Source organism: Coenobita brevimanus, chromosome 59, assembly GCF_032717465.1.
Source record: "Coenobita brevimanus isolate Jiangsu-jjx chromosome 59, ASM3271746v2, whole genome shotgun sequence".
Taxonomy (NCBI): domain Eukaryota; kingdom Metazoa; phylum Arthropoda; class Malacostraca; order Decapoda; family Coenobitidae; genus Coenobita; species Coenobita brevimanus.
The window spans coordinates 25278003-25302600 of record NC_137012.1 but is presented as its reverse complement, the minus strand read 5'-3'; the positions used below and the strand labels follow the sequence as shown (position 1 = coordinate 25302600).

Below are 24598 nucleotides of genomic sequence, written 5' to 3'. Positions count from 1 at the left end.
TGCCAGGTAGGGGGACCACTGATGCCATATTCATTGTTCGACAGCTTCAGGAAAAATATATTGGTAGGAGAAGGGATCTTTATTTTGTTTTTGTTGATTTGGAAAAGGCCTTTGACAGAGTCCCTAGAGAGGTGGTGAAGTGGGCAATGAGAAAGCTTGGCTTGGAGGAGTGGCTGGTTAGGGTGGTTATGGCCATGTATGTGGGTGCTCACACCCAGGTGAGAGTGAATGGAGATTTGAGTGATGAGTTTTCCGTGAATGTTGGTGTGCATCAGGGGTCAGTCTTGAGTCCCATGTTGTTTATCATGGTACTTGAAGCCCTTTCACGTGACTTTAGAAACGGACTCCCGTGGGAGTTGTTGTATGCTGATGATTTGGTGTTGATTGCAGAGAATGAAAGGAAGGCGGAGGAAAGATTTAGGAAGTGGAGAGATGGTATGGGGCAAAAGGGTTTAAGGGTAAATGCAGATAAAACAAAAGTGATGATATCTAGGGTTGGTGGCGGTACTGTCAAAGACGAGGGAGAGTGGCCATGTGCAGTTTGCCACAAGGGCGTGGGAAGTAATTCCATCTTGTGCGGTGTGTGTGATAAATGGGTGGATAAGAGATGTAGTGGTATCAGAGGTAGACTGCAAGATAATGCTGATTTTATGTGTACGGCGTGCCGGGGTGAGCAGGTGGAGATCGTCAGACGTGAAAGGATTGAACTTGCTGGTGAATCTCTTGAGTGTGTGGAAGAGTTTTGTTATTTGGGAGACATGTTGTGTGCTGGAGGTGGGGCTGGAGCTGGCTCTGTGGCTAGGGTGAGAAGTGGTTGGAAGAAGTTCAGGGAGCTCTTGCCTCTCCTGACATTGAGAGGGCTCTCCCTACGTGCTAAGGGGTCTTTGTATGCAGCATGTGTTAGGAGTGTAATGCTGTATGGCAGTGAGACCTGGGCAGTGAAGGAGGAAGACATTCGCCGGCTCAGACGTACAGAAATGACAATGATTAGGTGGATGTGCAGTGCGTCCCTGCGTCCAAGGCCTGGAGGGGCTGGGTTTACAATGGAAGAGTTGAGAGGTAGGATGGGACTGGAGTGTATTGGTGTTGTGATGAGGAGAGGTAGATTGAGGTGGTTTGGACATGTGGAGAGGATGGTGGATGATAATTGGGTGAGGAAGGTGAGAAGTGTTAATATTGGGGGTGGGGTTATGAGGGGTAGACCGAGAAAGACATGGGACGAGGTCATTAAGTGTGACCTTAGGGTTAAGGGACTGAACAGGGAGGCTGCAATGGATCGTGCAGCAAGGAGAGCCGCCATTAGGTGACCAAGGCCGACACATGCAAGCATGTTGGAGCCTTTAAAAACGAAACGAATCTAATAAGTTCTTTTTTATATTTTCAAGTCAGGACCTCAGAGGAAGATGATAAGCCACATGTGACAATATTCAACATTGCCTGACTTGTTCGCTCACTCGTTCGAACACATTCCACACTTTCAGTGTGGACCCCTATTACATGTTAGGAAAATTATATGGTAGGATACTTATTGACGGAGTTAGGGAAATAACAGAGGAATTAGTTGGAGAAGAACAGGGAGGTTTTAGGAAGGGATGTGGTTGTGTAGATCAGATATTCATTCTTAGATCTTTAGTGGAAAAGTTTCTACAGAAGGGGAAGAAGTTGTATGCGATCTTCATGGATTTGGAGAAAGCATATGACAGGGTGGATGGACAAGGATTGTGGGAAGTGTTAAGAATATATGGAGTAGATGGGAAGTTGTTGAATGCCATGAAGAGAGTGTATGAGGGTGCTAAGGCTGCAGTGCATGCAGATAGTGAACTGAGTGAATTTTTCTATTTAATGTTTGGATTGAAACAGAGATGTCATGTCTCCATGGTTGTCCAATCTGGATATGGATGGGGTTATAAAACAGATATAAGGTAGGGAAATGGATGTTGAAGCAGCCCTAATGAGAGGGGACAGTGTTTGGAAACTCCCTGTACTGTTGTTTGCAGATGATACTGTGTTGTTAGGTGAAGATGTAGGGGAGCTGCAAAGCTTGGCGAATGAGTTTGGAAGAGTATGTAAGAAATGGAATCTCAAGGTGAACATAGGGAGGAGTACAGTTATGGTCTTCGAGAGAAATGAAATCAGTGAAAGTACAGAGAGGTTGGATGAGGAGGAAATGGACAATGTGAGTGTGTTTAAGTACTTGGGTAGTGTGATGAGTAAGGACGGAAGTTTAGAGGGTGAAGTGCTTGAAAGGGTACAACAAGGAAGGAAAATTGTTGGTTCCTTGAAAGCAGTGATAAGAAACAAGGAAGTGAGGATGGATGCGAAAAAGTTACTGCATAACAATATTGTGATGCCAACTCTATTGTATGGAAGTGAAGGTTGGACCTTGTTGGAGGGACAAAAATCAAGAGTGAGGGCAGTGGAAATGAGTTATCTGAGAGGAGCATGTAGAGTCACATGGAGAGACAGACTGACAAATGAGAAAGTTAAGGAGTGTTGCGGTGTATGTGGATGTGATACAAAGCATTAGGAGAAACACACTGAGGTGGTTTGGCCATGTGGAGAGGATGGAGAGTGAGAGACTGACAAGTAGAGTGTATATGAGTAAGGTGGAGGGGGCAAGAGGGAGGGGGAAGCCAAGGATGAGATGGAGGGATGGAGTGGAGAGGTATAGGAGAGAGGGGTGTGTGTGCTGGGGGCAGGGCAGTGAAATGGTGGGGGACAGGGTGACATGAAGGTGATTTGTTTGTGGCCACCCCTTATGGGATTAAGGTGTCTGGCAATAGATAGATAGATATCCATCCATCCATCATCCAGTCCTACGTTGCCCCATAAGGAGCGTAGGAGCCCTGGGCTAGGCAGTTGGTCCTGACATTTAAGATGAGAGTGACCAGCCTCACTCATCCCTGAGTGGCATTACTTGAGCAATAAACCCCAACCACCCCTTGGATATAAACCTTCACCGGCTCAATCCGACTGGAGCACAGTAATTACCCACTAAACCACCAGGCGCCAAAATTTGGTTATATGGTTACCACCCAGCATTGTAAATAGTTTCCTGGTGTACAGGAAACCATTTGGCTTGTCACTCAGTGTAGAGTCACCCATAGGCAGAAGGAAGAGGAAGGAATGAAAGAATGAAAGACAGAAGAGGGAGTGTAAAGTCACCCGCAGGCAGAAAGAGGAGGAAAGAATGAAGGAAAGAAAGATAGAAGATGGAAGGAAAGAAGGATGGAGGAGAGGACAGGGCAGACACCCGAGAGCAGCACTACACTGAGTGAGTGGATGGTGAGCGCCCCCACCTACCACAAATAGATAGATATATAGACATATTTATTATCAAGCTCAGCAGAGGCCTATGACATTCAGCTACAACAGCAAATGACCCTGCTGCTCTACCAGCTGATTCTGCTGCTTTATCAGTTTCATTTTTGGTACAGTATTCCCTGCATGACCCAATCCTGCTCTATCCAAACCACAGGCCAGTGTGTTGGTTTGGCTGGAATTAGATGGTCGCTCTTACATCCAAATTCTTCATTCAGTACCCAATTATGGAGGCTCTTCCATGCTTCCTTCTTTGAGTGCCACCAGTGACAACTCATTATTATCATTCTAAATACAGTACATATCTCCCTTATTACTGACAGGGGTTATGTTCCTATGATAATGTCGATACTGATTTTTTGATGGATGCCTATATATTCATTATATAATTCTCATGCAACCACTCATATATTGTTTTAATTATTAAAAATGCATATCCTTCATACACAGGCTCTCATTCCATACTGAACAATTGTATAACTACAGGTACTAAGAACTGTTACTCATTCAGAGTGAATGTGAGATATGTTGATGGATATGAGCTGTGCTGAAAGTAGGTAACTAGCTACATAAGTTATGTAACACAAGGGAGACAGACTGGCACCATTAGCCCAGCACCAAAATCTGCATGCATGTTTATGTAAACATTTGATTATTTTTCACAGTAGGAGCTACAAGCATTATGAATATTTTTCTTTAATTTATTAAATGTGAGAAGCAGGAGGGAGATACACAGATTGGTATGACTTAAAACCCCAGCAAGCACATAGCTACAATATGTAAGTTACACAACATAATGGACGATGCTTGATGGTGTTACCCTGGTGCCGTTTGCTAGCATGTTTATTGGAACATTTCATTATTTTCCACAGAGGAAGCTACAGGCAATGAAAATATTTTATTTATAAAAGTGAAAGTGAGATGAGTAAATGGATATGAGCAGAACCAAGAGCTGCAAAAAAGTGAAATTTGGGGGCAACTTAATGTAAAATAGGTTTAGTTTTAAAATACCACCATATGATGGGGGTGACCTCACATTTATCAAACCAGGCTTCCTCCCAATAGTCTGACATGGTGGGGGTTTACTGTAATTAATAAATACAGTAATTCCCGGCTGAAAAAATTTGTCTATAGTTACAACCATTAAAATAAAAAAATCCTGCTGATAACAACCAACCTGCACACCATTCAGAAATAACCAAGCCTATTCCAGCTAGCACAAAGCACAACACTTCTTTCCCTTCCAATAAATCTTTTTTTGCTGCTGCATCTTACCCAAACCAATTTTTTGTGAAAAATCACTTGTATTTTACTTGTTACTTGTTGTCATAGCAATATCAAGCATGCTACCACACTTTCTTTTCTGGTGCCTCCAGAAGGGACAACCTCATCATGGATATAATAGTTTCTAAATAACCCTTTCTTTTATGGAATTACAGTAAGCTACTGCTTGGAGAAAAGAAAAAAACAAACTGGGTGGGAGGTTATGATCCATATCCCATGGCCAAGGTTTAAAGAAAAGAAAAAAAATACTAATACTGGTGGTCCCCATTTTACGAACGGTCAACCTACGAATTTTTGACTTTACGAATGTTGAAACCAGGGGCGTACCTACAGATATTGGGGCCCGGGGGACTAGGTTCTTTGCGGGGCACCCCTCCTGGAGAGGGGCCCCGCAAAGAACCTAGCCCCCCTAATTCCCAAAACTTATCTAATATCTCAGCCGGGACTGTTGGGATGATAAATATATATATTTATAAATATCAATAAAATAGCCTATAAATATTTATGGCTTTTGGGGGCCCCCACTCAATTGGGGGCCCAGGGGGCAGTTTCAAACAGCCCCCACCCCACCCCCCTTCAGATACGCCACAGGTTGAAACTGTACTTTGAAATGCTCTATGAAGCACTGAATGGGGTGGATCACTTCCTCAGTGTTAAAAATGTAGAATCTCTATCCTACAGATCACTTTCCCTTCGGGACCCATAATATAAAACTTGAACTTGTATACTACAGCTTCTTGCTAGTATCAGGTGCGTGTAGGTTGACCACTACAATCGAATCATTCACTATAACACTGGTTTGTCTCTCACCTGTCTTTTCTAGGTCCTGTTTCTTCTCTTCTTTCTCTCCTACCTTTGCCTCAGTTTTGTCTTCTTTCTTCTCCTCATCTTTTCCTGCCTCCTCCTCCTTCTTACTCTCTCCCTCTTCCTCATCTGCCTCCTTTTCTTCTTCCGCCTTCTTGTCTGATTCCTGTCTTTCCTTTTCTCTCTCTGCTTCTTCTGCCTGTTATCAGACAAAAAAACAGCTGTCAATCTCTTCTTTTGAACTATACATATTATTATCTTAGTAAAGATGCTGGCATTCTGTGGCATTTTCAGATGACTTAAGTGGCTACCAGCTCTTGCTTTAATAGTGAAAAAAACACATGAATAAACCAATGAATAAACACAAAAATAAAACTTCAATAATGTCAACTAATTCAGTAACACACAACTCGATTCTTCATCTCTATATCCCTAGCGCCTTGTTTTCTCACAATATTTCTTGGACAAATCACATTATTTCTCTTGCAATATCAGCTTCACAGAAGTCAGGTGTACTGAACTGATTTAGTGCATTTTTTAACTCCACTCAATTGCCAAATTTGTACGGCAGCTTTAAATGCCCCTGTATGGACTACTTTGGGTTCCCGATAATAACACATGTGAATGTCAAAGCATCTGGACATAACAAAGATGCTGTTTGGGACCACATTAATTGTACTTTTCCTCGAAGGACACCTTGTATTACTACTGTATGTATTCTGTACAATATTTTTACCCAGTCTACACCAACAGGGGATATAGTGATTGTCTTAAATATCTTAGCACCTGTTGCTGGTATTTTTCTGTATACCCCACAATTTTTTATTCACAGTACACAATTTCTAATCTGCAAACCACCTTTACAAATTGAATCCATATTTAAGTTGGCCACTACCTACCCAGCTCTCATGTGTTGGAGGGCGCAATGTATAATGCTCTTCTAACCAGCGTGGAGTCATACGCTCTTCATCTAATGAACTCTTCTCACTTAATCTCTCTCTCTCTCTCTCTCTCACACACACACATTTACACTTAGTACACTGGTCACTGCTTATTTAAATTCTCTGCTTGCATCCCTCCCCCACTGTTGCTGCTGTGGCCCCAGGTATATCTGGACATGAACCCAATAGACTCCAGGTTGAAGTTATCCTTCTGAGGTCCTCCATACTCCTTTTGGGGGACTGGGAGGCTAATGAGGATATGCTGTCCAGTTATACTGATGCCACTGTGGGAAGCCATCTCTTTCCAGTACCACCTCTTCCTTATTTCAGCAGCCATCTAACTCTCTAATCCATGAGCTGACCAGTACTCCAGGTCCTACGTTTATGCAACTGGTTATTTCTCGAACTGTCTCCCTCCAACTAGTTTTCACACTGTTAATGACCTACAGTTTTATAAATGAAACATGTCCATGCATCTCAAAATTAATGGATCTTGATTTTGCCTTCCTTTGTGTTCAACTGTTTTAGCATGGACAAATTCTGAACACTTACATCAGGGGTGTCAAACTGGGGGCCCGCAGGCCACACGTGGCCCTCAAAGAGGAAAAGAGTGGCCCAAGATGGTATAAGGAAAAATGAGAAATAACAAACGGAAAATCCCATTAAACTTGTCATACGATCAAGTGAACAAATATTACAGCACTGTTGGGAAATATCTGTTAATAATCAACTGATAAAATACAATCTGAATAACTTATTGGTGAACAAATATATCATGAAACTTTTATTTAAATATTATCAATAACTTGAAGCAGAAGCCAATGCCACTGCAAAGGTTAGAATGCGTACCGAACTTCTCCAAATGTCTGAACAGGCTGCGGCTTTGCCGTATTACTGTACAAATTAGAGTTTAGGCAGACTTGGCCCTCAGATGATGAAAAGAACTGAAGTGTGGCCCTTAGGAAGGACTGAGTTTGACACCACTGACTTACACCCACGGTTACATTCTATTCCTACATTAATAAAGTGATCATCATCATCATCCAGACCTCCTTTTCCATCACAAGGTGGGGCGAAGTTGGGTCCAGAAAAAAAAAAAAGAAAAAAAAAAGATCATGAGAAATTACTCAGTTCCATCTTTAGAGAGACTGGGGCTGATCAACAACAACCACCACCACCTTTTATAAAACAGTAATACACTCGGTCCTTGGCAACATATGGTTGAGCAATATGTTTTTGCTCTAATGCGCTCAGAATAATGCAACGGGTCATGTAAACACGCAGAAAAACTCAAGCTCACGAGGGAAATCAGCTGGCCTGGCAATGAAACTTGAAAGTCGCACACAGTGACATCACCCGCCAGACTCACCATGATTGGCTGGTTTACATCTGGGTACCTGTCCTGGGCACACTCGAGGCCATGTGGTTAGGTGAAAATCTATGTTTAGAAATTTTGTGGGATGAAATGGAACAAAAATATATGCTAATCAGAAAAAAATTACTCTTTCATCCATGTGTTCTCACAATTAGTGTTAAGTTCCACACTATTTGTTTGATTTTGCGGTTCGCAACACATTTTGGACCAACTGACAATACGGCTATCAGTCCTTTTTTGCATCTCATTGAATTCTAACCCACACTTATATGGGTTCCACAATTTTAGGGGACAAAATGGAATGAAAATGTTTGTTTAAAAAAAAAAAAAAAAAAAAAAAAAAAAAAACTCATCCACGTGTTCTCACAAATTAGCATTTAGTTCTACATTCTTCGTTCAATTTCATGCTTCCCAGCACAATTCGGACTGACTGAGCATAGGGTTATCACTATTTTCTTGTGTCACACCAAGTCCTACACATGCTGTGCTGCAAGATTTTTTTGTGTTTGAATGTCGAGTAAGGACACTGACTCTTAGTCATTCCACGTGATCAACCCATGCCACCCAGAATGCAGTGCATCTTCATGTATGCTCGGAAGTATGAGATAGTAAAGGAGTTAGAACAGGGCAAGAGGCAGGTAGAACTTATGCCAAGAAGTATGAGATAGTAAAGCAGTTAGTGCAGGACAAGAGACAGGTAGAAATGGCAAAAATGCATGGCATGAATGAAAGCACCACCAAAACAACTGGGAAGGACTGGGAAAAGATAAAGAAGAATGTGCAAGGGAACCCTGGTGATATGAACCTGACAGCAGTGAAAGTTCATATTGTTGTCCCAAAGCTAAATGACAAGTTAATAGGGAACAAGAATGGCACTCAGTAGAGTGCATACGTATCTCACAATGTTAAAGAATGTGAAAAAAAATTCCTGGATCTGCACCTTTATCCAGATCCGCACCAAAATTTAATGGAGTGTATTCTGGGCCAAGGCCCATTCTTCTATAAAGTTTTGTGGAAATCTGTCCAGTAGTTTTGGTGTAATCTTGCTCACAAACCAACCAACAAACAAATAAAGAAAGGAACAAGGGTGAAAACATAACCTCCTTGGCGAAGGTACTGTAATTATGTGGAGCATCAGAGAAAGAACAACTAGCCATATGCTTGGTCAGTCCAAAATGCGGAAGTGTCAAATCCAATGAAGGGTGCAAAACTGAATGCAAACTTGTGAGAACACATGGATGAAAGAGTAATTTTTTCTGGTTAGCAAGCATTTTTGGACCATATCATCTCCTAAAACTGCAAAACCCATAAATTTTCGTCTAAGCGTACAGCCTAAACTCCCTACCGAAGGCCGCATGATACAAGATAAGGTGAAACTTTATGACAAAAACACTGGGGGTGGGGGCAGGGGGAGAGTGCCAGGGAGCTAAGTATCAACAACACAAGGGTACCTAGCCCAACTTTAGTTTTTGTTAATGCTACTTTTAATTTAACCTGCCACATCCTGTTGACGTATATATACGTCCACATGTTTTGTCACTGTCAGTCCCACTGACGTATATAAAAGTGCATCAATTGCAAGGTCCCTAATTTGCACAATTTTCAATGTTCGTGCATGATTTTTGGTACGTATACACAGGAAGCCTTCCTCTACAAGATGCCAGGCAGGCACAATGCCCTGCACAACCCCCCCCCCCCCGCACGCTATTGTCTCAGCAATTCACCTGTTACCAGTGACCTGGCCAGTAAAGACATGTCGTGCCATGGTAAGAAATTCAGGGCCAGAGTGATTCCCCAATCGATGACAATGTGAAGGACAAAGTTTACGTAGCATTAGAGGAAGAAACAATCAGAAATGATGATCAGGTAATGTTGCCAGGAAAGGTCAGGCATGCTGATGTGTTTGGTGAGTGAAACAATGCTTATATTGCCTATATTACTATGTGAAAACCAATATATTCTCATACTACAGTACATATAAATTCGTACCAAATAAATAAATAAATACCATTTATGAGTGGTGTGGAATAGCCACCCTCCCATAGAACTCGTTTTCTTTAGAGCCAGCCTGATAGAAAGCCCAGTTAGGTAAGGGGTACTGGTACCTGTATCGAGTATTTTAAACCTCAGGTGAGCGATTACTCTATGAATTTTCGATGTTTCTCACCAAAAGAGGAGGTTTGAGCCAAAAAATTTTTTTTCCGAAACTGGTCGGGATTGGGGGGAGTCAGTGGTGGAAAATCAGTTGGGCCGGGGCGGGGTAATGTGAAATTTGATGGTAAATTTGTTTCTCCTAGCTCAATATCTCAGTTACACTGAGTAGGGAAAGCCACAGCACACTCAATTTCTATTTATATTGAGTAGAGAAATCCAGAGCAAACTCAAAATCTCATTTACAATGAAAAAGGAAATCAAAAGCACACTACTCTGAAAGAAAACCCTAAGTAAAACCCCCACCCCACCCCCAACAAGTGCTGGAAGGTGGGGCACCCGCATACAGTTTCCAAACTCTCAACTTTTATTCATCTTTTATTTGCCTAACTTCTGCCTATGAGTGACTACACTGAGTGACAATCCAAATGGTTTCCTGTACACCAAGAAACCATTTCCTATGCTGGGTGGTAACCATATAACCAAATTATGGCACCTGGTGGTTTAGTGGGTAATTACGGTACTCCAGTTGGATTGAGCCGGTGAAGGTTTATATCCAAGGAGTGGTTGGAGTTTACTGCTCATGTTATGCCAATCAGGGATGAGTGAGGCTGGTCACTCTCATCTTAAATGTCATGACCAACTAGCCTAGCCCCAGGCTTCTACGCTCCTCATGGGGCAACGTAGCATTGGATGGATGGATGGATGGATGATTTGCCAACAAGTAGGGAATACAAAAATGAATTCCTGTTCTTCTATGACCAAGGCTGAGTTATGACAAATTTATGTTAATACAGTACAATCATGGCAAACTTGAGAGAAATAGCAAATGATTTTGATACACTTTTTCCATATTACAGTAGAACCTCTCTCATTCGGACTATATGGGAGGAAGGGTTGTCCGAATTAGCAGATTGTCCGGACCATCAGGGTAATCTCCAGTTCATACCAAACTCTATCTACATATGGTATGTTTGTTAATTATTAACATATGTGGCATATGTCAACCCTACGTAACTGCATAAGATGAAAGGATACCAGTACTAAAATAAGAAAACTAATCATGTACGATAGTTTTGTATTGCATAATTTACAGGTAAGACCATGACAAGAAACTAGCCTACATTTTAAATTGTGGTAAGTGTAGGCAAAAAAAAAATTAATTAATTAACTGTAATATTTGGAATAAAAATAAAACTTATGTAGGCAAAAAATACATTATCATCTTTGGCATATTGATAACACCCATATTGGCAAGAAGCTAATGTTTGATGTACAAGTAAAGCACATTTAAGTACAAAAAATAACCTACAGTAATCACTAAACACTGCAGAATATTCTGACCCATTTTTGTGTAAGCAAACTCCTCCTTTTAACACCTTTATTCATTGCAGAAGCTACACTTGGATTAAGGGGCATGGTAAGGAGGATTAACTTTTGAAATATGGCGTAAAAATATAAATGGTTGGTGAACTAGTTGATGGAACGAATGCTAGCGTGTGTTTAAACAGGCGCCCATGTTGCGACCTAGCGTGATCCGAGACTAAACGAATGACGATCGCTTTCCGCGTCGATACTGAAAATGACTTTAGAATTACTTTCAACATATTTTTGGAGCTTATTATTTTTAAATTTTGTCCGGATTAACAGAAGTCCGGATTAAAGGGGTCCGGATTAAAGAGGTTCTACTGTATTATTATTTTAACAAGTTATTGAAAGAAAACCTAAAATGGAAATTTTTGTGGGCCAGCTGATTTTATTTCACTATAAAAAATTTTAACCATTCATCCAATCCTTAACAGACCAGTTTGGGGCATAGAGCTTCAGGGATAGAATACTCATACTTATGCAAAGTGATTTAAGATGAGTGGCTTTTTTTTTTTTTTTTTTTTTAATAAATCAACAAAGGGGAAAAAAAAAAAAAAAAAAATCCATACACCAGATTACAGGTGTCCTCCATTCATTACAAAAATCTTCTTGACCAGAAATACGTGAGAAATGACCCAAACCAACCCTATGACTTAAACCCTAATAGGCCACATCCAGTTGGAGCACATTAATCCACTGGACCACCAAGTGTTTAAATGTTAGTTATATGGTTACCATCCAGTGTAATAAATGGTTTCCTAAACAGCTGTTTTTAAAATTAATTAGTTGCTAAAACAATAACACAAACCAACACATGATCTCTACATTTTAAACATCTTAATGTACCAACAAAATTCTTAGTTATATGGAGAGAAAAAAAAAAGTACAAACTACAAAATGTTCTTACCTTCTGCTCAACAACGGATCCATGAAAAAGAAGACACAGTTCAGCCATCATATGTCTACACAGTTTTTGAGTAATAAATTTACCACCAGTGCAGAATTCCTTAACAAATTATTTGTTAACTGCAATATCACAACATATTTTCAATATTTTAGTATTACAAACTAGCAATCCTTGCATTTCCTTTCCTTTTTAAGATTCTTAGCAACATACCCATAAGTTGTGATTTTTAAGTACAGCTGTATCACAATCATTATTATCCTTACCATCATCATCATCATCATAAATCTATTTCCCACTAAAAAAATACACAGTGGGTAGTATCCAAAAAAAAAAAAAAAAAAAAAAAAAAAAAAAGTAGAACAATTTGCTGTTAAGTGAAGAGAAAGGGGAGCTGCAAGGCTTGGTGGGTGAGTTTGGGAGAGTGTTTAACAAACAGAATCAAAAGGTGAATGTAGGGATGAGTAAAGTTATGGTCTTTGAAAGAAATGAAGCCACTGAATGTACAATGAGGCTGCATTTTTTGTTCATTCGTTTGTTTTTGAAGACTCCAACATGCTTGCACGCATCATCCTTGGTCACCTAATGGCAGCTCTCCATGCTGCTCGATCTCTGGCAGCCTCCCTGCTCAGTCCCCCAAACCTGAGGTCACATTTAATGATCTTGTCCCAGGCCTTTTCTGGTCTATCCCCCACAACCCCACCCCTAATATTAATGCTGCTCGCTTTCTGCACCCAATTATCATCCCCTATCCTCTCCACATGTCCAAACCACCTCAATCTACCTCTCCTCATCACAACACCAATACACTCCAGTCCCATCCTACCTCTCAACTCTTCCATTGTAAACCTAGCCCCCCCAGGCCTTGTACTCAGAGACATGCTGCACATCCACCTAATCATTGTCATTTCTGCAGGTTTGAGCTGACGAATATCTTCTTCCTTTACTGCCCAGGTCTCACTACCATACAGCATTACACTCATAACACATGCTGCATACAAAGATCCCTTAGCATGTAGAGAGGGCCCTCTCAATGTCAGGAGAGGCAACAGCTCCTTGACCATCTTCCAATCACTCCTCACTGTGGTCACAGAGCTAGCTCCAGCCCCACCTCCTGCGCATAACATGTCTCCCAAATAACAAAACTCCTCCACACAATCAAGAGACTCATCAGCAAGGAGGAAATGGAAAATGAGAGTGCATTTAAGTACTAGGGTAGTGTGATGTGTAAGGATGGAAGTTTAGAGGGTGAAGTGCTTGACAGGGTTCAACAAGGAAGAAAGGTTGCTGGTTCTTTGAAAGTAGTGATAAGAAACAGGGAAGTAAGCATGGAAGTAAAAAAGTCACTGCATGACAGTATTGTGATACCAACTCTAATGTATGGATGTGAAGCTTAGATCTTGTTGGAGGGGCACAAGTCAAGAGTGTGAGCAGTGGAAATGAGTTATATGAAAGGAGCATGTGAAATCACATGGAAAGATAGACTAACAAATGAGGAATGGGAGCAGCATTGTGGTGTGGATGTGGATGTGACAGAAAGTGTTAGAAGAAATACACTGAGGTGGTTTGGCCGTATGGAGAGGATAGAGAGCATTAGACTGACGAGGAGAGTGTATGTTAGTGAGGTGGAGGGGGGGAGAGGGAGGAGGAGGCCAAGGATGAGATGGAGGGATGGAGGGGAGAGGTACATGAGAGGGTGTGTGTGTGAGCTGGAGCAGGGCCGCGAAATGGCACTGGACAAGGCGACAAGAAGGCAATTTGTTTGTGGCCCAACGGGATTAAGGTGTCTGACAACAGACAGAGTTGGATAGATCTGGTGCTCAACTCTTTTGTTACTGTACTTTAATTATTTATTAACTTCAGGATCCGAATCAAAAGAAGCAGATCCCAATGCAACTGCATTCCAGAATATACATGGCTGTTTATACTGAACTGGTGGGCCATTATCTTATGGTTCAAATATTAAAGAATTACTAAATACAGCAATGTCAATGTGTCAAACATGTATATAAATCTATGAAACTTTATTAAACATACCCTGTTAAGGTCATGGAGACAGGCAGGGTGGTAGTTGATGCCTTTGACCTGTGTGGCATTGTGGTACCTCCATTCTTCTGTCTCCTGGTGGAAAAACTGCGAGAAAGTGTCATGACAAACTGGACACACCCCCAACGTCGTGTCTGATGAGACTGCCACACTAGGCTCCTCTGTTTCCTCTGCCTCCATGGCCTCAACCATGCCCTCATTCTCAAACATGCTCGGCACTGAAGGCAAGTGGAAAAACAATTAAACAAATGCTTTTGACATTAGTCAGATGGAGAGAAAAGTGAATACTGCTACCATGCCCAAGAGTCACAGTAATACACGCTACACATTCAAAGGGTTCTAAACTGTAAAAGAAATGGATTATAACTCTTCTGTGTCATCCTTAACCACAGAACTATTTCAAATACATAAAGAACTGGTCAAAATTTACACACAATAACTGAAGACAGAGCAATATTTTACTGGTGACACATGCCTTATGTTACGTGTGTTTTCTGGTGCTTGATGTGTCATTTCTTGTTCATATGTGCTCATAATCATCATTATCATCCTAATCCTAATTTCCACTGAAGAAATGGGATAGGCAGAAAAAAAAATAAAAATAAAAATAAAAGTCACAAACTGGATAACTATAACACAGAAAGCCCAATGAAATGGGCCATTCAATCATTCACAAGCACTCGGCGAACAAAATCTCGGCTTCAGCTCGAGTAAAACTCATGAATACATTTTGTACTTTCTACACATTTAGAGCTGCACTTCAGAGATGCCAGCAGGATAATTCTACACACTTTACAAATACCTATGGGACTGAGAATTCTACCAAACCCCACTTCATCTACTCATTTTAATCCTTCATTTTTCCCTCCTCAGCTTCCATATCTCGCTTTCTAACACACTGATTTTCTAAATAACATCCATCTTCTTCCTGGCTGTCCACAACTCTCACTTTTAAACCCTATAAAGTATATCTTTTTCTTCACCCCATTTACATACATACTATCTCTGTTAACTCAGCAACTCTCTTTTATCCACTGACATCCTTTTTCACACCTTTCATATACCTCTCTGTTTCCTACCCTACCTGGTAAACACAACCCACAAATAATCCTTACCCAGTAACTGTCCACATTACCAGTGATGTTATTGCAATCAGCCCCATTTTATATCAAGGCTTCACAGGACTTTTCTCCCTAGAGCTCATATACTTGCCACCACTTCCTTACAATATTTACCTCTGCCTTTCATCATGGCAAAAGGGCACCTGAATTCCTCCACCTACTTAAGTCTCCATTTACCACCATATCACACTCTCTACAACCACATTTACTCTTATCTATGTCATTTTCAGACCCCAAGCAATATCAGACTTTCACAACTAATTTTCATAAAACCCTTCCAGCTTCAGCAAGCAGCACTGATTCATCCACATTCACCAGGTTTGAAACATTCCATCTTTCACCATTCATCATGAGCTCCACTCCACTTTCCATATCTCTTTTACTTTGAACTCTCACAAAGCCAAATCTACATAAACAGTACTGTACTGTGAACAGAACAAATTCTCAAATCTGAAATGCTTGGTTCCAAGGGCTTTATGAAAGACAGACTATCCTGGAAGTGAAATCAACAATGACTATGTGAAAATCATGCGACAGATACTCTACAGCACCATAAACAGTAAATAAAATGAAGTTAACTGCATCTGTGATACACTATCTGTTCCTATACATGTCTACAAAAGAAATTTGTCTTCATATAAGTAATGAATGTGATATCAATACCTTCTCTATAACATGAAAAATATATCAGAAAGTGAGTTTCTGGGTACTGGATTTGGGAGTTTGTACTGTACTGAACAACTATGGGCACAGCACACACCCCTGTTTCACTCCAACACTGATACTGAACCACTCACACCCACAATCATCTATCCAAGCCTTGAAACTCACCTCGCTCCTCCACATCTTCAATCTCCTCGTACTGTAGCCAGTCGTCAGTGGAGAAGAAAAATTTTCGGGAGTTTGCCTTCTTTGTAGACTCCTGCTGCTTCTTGTTCTGTCGAAAGTGCCAGTCGAGATGGTGGGAGTATTGGAGGGTCTGTTCAGGGGGGTACCGGCCCCCACAAGACGAACACTGCATCCCACGATACAGGCATTCAATCTTCCACGCACGCCGTCTGTTCATAAGGTAAGATCTGCATTACCTACAATATGTGGGTAACCAAGGGGAGTATGTTGGTTATATATCCTTAACAGCTTCAATCCACTGATATCATTTTATAGTTTGTGCTTGCTGCTAGTACATACTTTTATTCAGATCATACAAGCACTCAAGTAATGAAGATGTTACAGAAGGCTGTGTCCAACCCTTAAAAAACAAACACACTTGTATGAAGGTATAAGTCCAAAATGAAACCAAACCTTTGAAACAGTGCACCAACTAACCAGCATTGTGTGACCATGGCAGCAGGCCTGTGTAGCGGCAACTTTGAGCTTTAACACTAGCCATATCATGCCATGTCATTTAGTCACTGAGGTACACGCACTTAACCTGACAACTGCTGCATTAGGTTTCCTGGTTTATCTCATGGAGAAAAAAAAAATAAAAAAAAAAAAAGGGGGGGGGGGGGTCAGATTTTTTTTTTTTCAAAAATAATTTTTTTCTCATTTGAAATGAAAGACTGCATGGAAAAATATAGGAAAAACATATATCGCTTCATTAGTTGCCTTAGTTCAGCTGTGGTGAAGTAATGAAGTTGCTCATCAGACATCTCCCCTCCATAACTAGTAATAGGGAGATACTGAGGATGTGTGGGTGGTGGCAGGACACATGGGTGGTGATGGAAATAGCTCAGCTGAGATGCCAAATGGCATTAGAAATGTGCTCATTAAAAAAAAACTTGCTCATATGATGTATGCAGCAGCTACACCTTTTCCATCACATGAAGTATGCAGCAGCTATCTGGTTAGGTAAACATGTTTTTACAATCAACCCCCGCTATTCGCGGGTTTGCAATGTGTGAGTTCACATGTTCATGAAATTTTCTGGGAAATTATTTCAAGATATTCCTGCTTTTCCCACAGCATCAGCTGATCCCAGTGGTTCATACGTGATTTTTTTGCATGTTTTCAGTAACAAATGTTGTCCAATATGTTAAACTGTGCAGTTACCCTGTATAGGTATGTGCTGTTCTTCACACAGCAAACTCTCATCATCGTCATTGCATGGTGAGTACAGTACACTGTAACCAGAAGGGCTTGTGTATCATCCTGTACTGTCTTTTTCGGAAGTATTACTGTGCCATAAAATGCATTTACAGGTGTTACAGTGGGTTTGTGGGTAATAGGAATGGCTAAAACATTGAAATCAATGACTTCTCTGGCGGGTTTGGGCTATTCGCAGAATTCAACATTCACGGGGCAAATTTTCTTCTATATTCTGTCTCTCTCTCCTATCGTCTGAAACCAGCAACCTCTCAGGATGGATTTCAACTTGGCGAAAAATATACATACGGTATATACTGTATACCATATATATATACTGTATAAATATATTCCATCCATCCATCATCCAATCCCACGCTGCCCCATGAGGAGAACAGAAGCCTGGGGCCAGGCAGCTGGTCCCGACATTCAAGATGAGAGTGACCAACCTCACTCATCCCTGAGTGGCATTTCGTGAGCAATAAACCCCAACCACCCCTTGGATATAAGCCTTCACCGGCTCAATTCGATTTGAGCACAATAATTACCCATTAAACCACCAGGCGCCAAAATTTGGTTATATGGTTACCACCCTGCGTAGTAAATAGTTTCCTGGTGTACAGGAAACTATTTGGCTTGTCACTCATTGTAGAGTCACTCATAGGCAGAAGAAAGAGGAAAGAATGAAGGAATGAAAGACAGAAGGGGGAGTGTAAAGTCACCCGTAGGCAGAAGGACGAAGAAAGAATGAAGGAAAGATAGAAGAAGATGGAAGGAAAGAAGGATGGAGGAGAGGACAGGGCACACCCGAGGGCAGCACTACATTGCACGAGTGGATGGTGAGCGCCCCCACCTAACACATATACATATATTAATCCCTGTACTTTCCAGACGCCCACTTTCCAGACTCCTCACTTACCGGACATTGTGGGCCTGGACCTTCGGAACTCAAAAATGGCCAAAAAAAGAAAACAATCCCTCCAAAATCCGAATTTTTTCCCACCCGTAATTTGAAATTGCCGCGTGGCGCCAAACAGCTGTTTACACCACGGCCCCTTTACCCCTTCCTTCCTCCCCCTTTCCCGCCTCCCCAGTCACAGTTGCCATTTGGTATATTTTATTACCTAATGTGGGCCAATTTGGTACTGAAAAATTCGTTTGGTAGTGAATCAGCATGATCCATTACCAAACACATTTTTCACATGTATGAAGATATAGAGAATGAAGACGGTGGACTGTCTGCTTTCTTTGATTACTCTGCTAGCATACATAGCGCAAAAAAAAAAAACATGCTGCTGATTATAAGGAGAGTGATTATTTCCATTTGTACATCTAATTAGTGAAGAATAAATACTTCCTTTAAGAATATGGTAATCTATCTATCTATCTATTGCCAGACGCCTCAATCCCGTTTGGGGTGGCCACAAACAAATCGTCTCCATGTCGCCCTGTCCCCCGCCATTTCACTGCCCTGCTCCCAACTCACACCTCCCTCTCTCATATACCTCTCCACCCCATCCCTCCATCTCATCCTCGGCCTCCCCCTCCCTCCACCTCACTCATATACACTCTCTTCGTCAGTCTTTCACCCTCCATCCTCTCCACATGGCCAAACCACCTCAGTGTGTTCCTCATAACGCTTCCTATCACATCCACATCCACACCACAACGCTCCTTTATATCCTCATTCGTCAGCCTGTCTCTCCATGTGACTCCACAGGCTCCTCTTAAATAACTCATTTCCACTGCTCTCACTCTTGACTTGTGTCCTTCCAGCAACGTCCAAGCTTCACATCCATACGTTAGAGATGGTATCACAATACTGTCTTGTAGTTAACTTTTTCACTTCCATGTTCACTTTCCTGCTTCTTATCACTGCTTTCAAGGAACCAGCAACTGTCATGTAGTAACTTTTTCACTTCCATGCTCACTTCCCTGTTTCTTATCACTACTTTCAAAGAACCGGCAACCTTTCTTCCCTGCTGTACCCTTTCAAGCACTTCACCCTCCAAACCTCCATCCTTACTCATCACACTACCCAAGTACTTAAACGTACTCACATTTTCCAATTCCTCACCATCCATCCTCGCTGTACATTCACTGACTTCACCTCTCTCAAAGACCATCACTTTACTCTTCTCTACATTCACCTTTAGATTCCGTTTCTTACACACTCTCTCAAACTCATCCGCCAAGCCTTAGAGCTCTCCTTCGTCTTCACTCAACAACACAGTATCATCTGCAAACAACAGCACAGGGAGTTTCCAAACACTACCCTCTCTCACCAGGGCCACTCCAACATCCTCTACCCTACCTTGTACCTCTTTCATTACCCCATCTATGTACAGATTGAACAACCAAGGAGACATGACACATCCCTGTATCAACACAACCTTCAAAGAGAAAAATTCACTCAGTTCACCATCCACATGCACTGCAGTCTTAGCACCATCATACATACACTTCACAGCATTCAACAACTTCCCATCTACTCCATGTATTCTTAATACTTTCCACACTCCTTGTCTATCCACCGTCATATGCTTTCTCCAAATCTACGAAAGCCGCATACAACTTCTTTCCCTTCTCTAGGAACTTTTCCACTAAAGATCTAAGAATGAATATCTGATCTACACAACCTCTTCCCTTCCTAAAGCCTCCCTGTTCTTCTCCAACTAATTCCTCTGTTCTTTCTCTAACTCTGTCAATAAGTATCCTACCATACACTTTTCCTATTATACTAAGAAGACAGTTGCCCCTATGATTACCACAAACTTCTTTTTCCCCTTTTCCTTTGTACAAGGGAATAATTATACCTAACTTCCAATCCTCCGGGACTCTACCTTCCTCCCAGGCCAATCTGCACATTTTCCACATCCATTCTACTACTATCTCTCCCCCATAATTCAGCATTTCACCACACACTCCATCAATTCCTGGGGCTTTCCTCAATTTAACTTTCTTCATTGCTTCCACAACTTTTATCCTACTGATTTCTTCCTGTCTTCTCACCTCCCTCCTTCTCCCAGCCATTCCCCAGCCACCTATACTCGCATTACTTCCATCCTCTATGTTCAACAATTCCTTAAAGTGTTCCCTCCATCTGCTCACTTTTTCTCCCTTCTCCACTAGTAATCTACCATTTTTATCTTTCACTCCCCTGCTAACTTCACTTCCACCCTGTCTTACTCTCTTCACCTCTTTCCAGAACATTTTCTTACAGTCCCTCCACTTTACACTCAAGTTCCTTCCAAATTCCTCATCCGCTCTCTTCTTACTCTCTCTTACTAATCTTTTCACCTCTCTCTTTCTTTCTACATATAACTCTCTCTTCCGCCTCTCAACTTCTTCCAAGCCCCTATTTCTCATCCATTCACTGTATGCTTTCTTCTTTTGTGCCACAGCCTGTCTCATCTCTTCATTCCACCACGCTGTTCCTTGCACACCCCTCCGTCCTCTCTTCATCCCACACACCACATTACATGCTGCAAATATTTCTTCTGTAAATATCCTGCACACACCTTCAATGTCCCCCATCTGCTCCAATTCATATTTGCCCAATCATTCCTCCACTTTTCTCTTAATACTCTGCCTCTTGTAACTTTTCCACTCTCCTTACAAATACTCCTTCTTCCTGTCCTTCCCTTCTTCTATTTCTCCATCCTAATTGGACCTTGATTCTGGCCACCACCAAGTAGTGGTCAGAAAGTCCACTCCCCCAACCTCTATAAGCTCTTGCATCCATTACAAGTTTTCGCATCCTTTCATCCACACACACATAATCAATCATTGCCTTCCTTTCATTCAGTTCACCATCCACCCTTCTCATCACTTGCCACGTATACCTGTGGATCATCTTGTGCCTGAAGAGGGTATTGGCTATCACGAACCCCCTCCTAGCACAAATGTCCACTAATGCACTGCCATTCTCATCTATCTCTGCAGGCATACCCCACTCACCAACTATTCCATCCTCCTTCACATTCCCTACTTTACCATTCATATCACCAATCAAAAACACTCATTCCTTCCAAACTTTTCCATGCACACTTCCACATTTGTCCAGAACTCTTCTCTCACTCTGCTTGCACGATCTTGCGTTGGCGCATACACACACATAATCGCCCACATTTGTATTCCAACTTTCAATCTTACCCACACAATCCTTGACCCAACTGATCCATACTCTCTTATGCTCTTCTTCCATCTTTTACTCACAACTATACATACTCCTTCTTTTGCCCTCTCATTCTCACCTACTCCTCCACATATACCCCATCCATACTCCCATTCTCTCACACTCTCACCTCTTAAAAATGAAAAGAATAAAGATTATATATAACAACAATAATAATTATGGTACATATAACATCTCCCTACATTATAAAGCACAAGATGCTTATGTCGAAAGTGGATTTGTAAAAATCAGCCTCTATATTACATCTAATTACTACCTCCTCTCGTTGTTCCACAGTCACTTTCCTTTTTCTTCATCAGTGGTCTTCCACCATCCACTCAATATATAGTTGCCTACTTCTTCCTTCCCCTTTCTCATTCTAGCTCTGTGTCTGCCCTCCTCTCCTTATTTTTCCTTTCCTCTGGTCACTTTCATTATTCTTCTTTCCACTTCAGATGGCACTGAGTGACAAGCCTGTAACCCAGGAAACCATTTACAAAACTGGATGGTAACCATATAACCAAATTACAGGGTGACATGGAGCCTACCATGGTGCCTCTTAACTGGGTGGAGAGATGCAAGGGCGGCATCCAACCAGGAACAAAACCTCTACAGTATCCCCTGTGCCTCCCTGTGATGAGGTGCTGTTAGCAGCAAGGAAACATCGATTCACTGCATGGCACAACCCTGCAGGGGCATTTGTTTGTCTGCTGTTGATGGATCTGCTAAGACAGACAGACTGGGGATGATCAACAAAAACAACAGCTAAATAAAGACCATTAGACATTACAGCAGTACTGGCAAAATGAACATCAATAACACCTGTACATCATGCCCTGATAAAGTACTCACTTCCTGAGATTTTCCGAGGAGAACATGAGCTCAAAGGGAATGAGATCATCCTTCTCCTTCTCCTCTTCCTCTTCCTTCTTCTTGTTATCGGAGTCATGGCGGCGGCCCCTGTTGGCAGGGTGGGGCTTGGTGATGAGGCCTGTTCGAGTGAGACTCTCCAGCAGGGAGGTAAGATCCAACTGTTGTGGTGGTGGTACTGGATTGATGGCTGGTGGAGGCTGTGGGGGCAAAGGCAGCTGGGTGCTCAGATATGACCCAGGTTGAGGTGCATGCACTTGTTGTGGGGGCTGAACCTGGGGAAGGGCTTGGCTATGGGGTGGTAGTTGGGTGCGGGGTGGGAGTTGGGTTTGGGATGGGGGTTGACTGTGGGGTGGAGGTTGATTGTGAGGTGGAGGCTGACTGTGGGGTTGAAGTTGACCACGAGTTAATGGCTGGGTGTGAGGTAGGGGCTGAGTGTGGGGCATAGCTTGGGTATGAGGAGGAGGCTGAGAGTGGGGCGGGATCTGGCTGTGGGGTGGGGGGAGGCGGCTCCCAACCATGATAGGCATTAATCCCATCGGCAATGGTGGCCGAACCAGAGGGGGTGGAGGTGCCAGCACTGAGGGAGGAGGACCGGAAGGAATGGGACCAGTGGGGTGGGAACCAGGGTGGGCAAGCATATTAAGGGGAGGAGGGGGAGGACCTGGCAGGGGACCCACCGTTGTAAGGGGGATGTTGTGGGCCCGAGACATGTCCAGAGAAGGGGAGTTGCGTGCTCCCTGGGCTGGGCTGCCTGGCAAGCTAGACGGTGCCTTTTCAGACTCCATGCCTTTGATGGATACCTGCCCTGGAATAATACCCTGGGGTAGGGACGTCAGCCGAAGAAAGCGACGGTACCCACGGACACTGATGCTAATTGGCAGCCCTCCAAACTCAACTGGAAATCGTACATTGTTGATGGTGACAGCACGCAGACTGTCAACAAACTTAATAACAAATGGTTTACCATCAATATTGAACCGCTGTGGTTTAGCATCCAGGAACAAATTGACCACCTTCTGGGCATTAATAACTAGCTGAACCTTGCCTGCTAGTAGTTCTGTGTTCCTTATTGGGCCAATATTTACATTAGGTGGCTTCCCATCCAAATGGACGGTTCTGGTCTGACCAGCGAGGTGGACTGGAATGGGTTTGCCACCAAAGAAGCACTGGTATCCCCTGCCATCAAGCATCAGCTCCTGTGTGGGCACTCCAAGTTTGACTCTGTGTGTTTCTCCAGCAATAGTGAACTCCTTATAGTCCTCCCCAATCCTCATGGGCAGAACAAATTCTCCATTATCGAAGACAATGTTGCACCTGGCGTCCCCAAACTCGATGATGCGGGGGTCATCCCAATCCAGAAGAACAACAGCCGTTTCCCCATAGGTTCTGATCTCACGTGGCACTCCATCAATGTCAATGGTCCTGGTCTCTGCCTCCCGAGCTACTGCCTTTAAGGTATCCTCTGTTACATAGGGCAAGTCCGGCTCCCCGGTCCACTCGTCTTCTATGACAGTGTCTCTTCCACCCCAGTTCTGAACAAAGCTCCCCCGACCCCCTCGTCCACGATTCCAGCCTCCCCGCCCACCCCCACGGCCCCCCCAACTAGTTTCCTCCTCCATGATGCGACCTCCTCGCCCCAGGTTGCGTCCTGTGCTGGTGCTGGGGCTCATGAACCCTCCTCGACCACCTCGGGGACCCTGGGAGAACTGTCCCTGAGGGTCACGTCCTATCCCATGTTGGGGTAAGGATGAGGGTTGCTGCAGGCTACCCCCAGGGCTCTCACTACCACCACTGCCACCACCATCACCACTGCTCCATTCACCATCATTCACTGCAAAAAGATTATAATAAAGCAGAAATGCTTCAGCCACCTTCCAAAGGCATCTTAATGTCATGAGAATTAAATGCGCTTTATATGTGAATCATGTGCCTCATACAGTCTAACGTACTCAAAATAAGACAACAGGACAATGGAAAATATGATCCTCCAACAATGTGCTAGGTTGAAATGATTGTTGTCTCAGTCCCTTTCTTTCATGATTACTGGCAGGCTACTAAATGAATAATGAAACAAGTGTAAAAGTAAGCTAAGGCTACTAAGTAAGCTGCAACAAAAAGAAGTACAGACTCCAAACATATAATACCGTT

At 42.6% G+C, this 24598-nt stretch overlaps 1 protein-coding gene across 1 annotated transcript in view; it reads right to left on the bottom strand.

Moving 5' to 3' along the window:
• LOC145402931 (uncharacterized) overlaps positions 1 to 24598 on the bottom strand; it is a 224655-nt gene that overhangs the window by 35133 nt on the left and 164924 nt on the right. Inside the window, exons 13-16 of the mRNA XM_080274826.1 lie at positions 22430 to 24281; positions 16147 to 16373; positions 14186 to 14412; positions 5416 to 5608 (exon numbers count right to left, since the gene is read on the bottom strand). Coding sequence (XP_080130952.1) covers positions 5416 to 5608; positions 14186 to 14412; positions 16147 to 16373; positions 22430 to 24281 — 2499 coding nt within the window. The remainder of the gene's footprint in view (positions 1 to 5415; positions 5609 to 14185; positions 14413 to 16146; positions 16374 to 22429; positions 24282 to 24598) is intronic.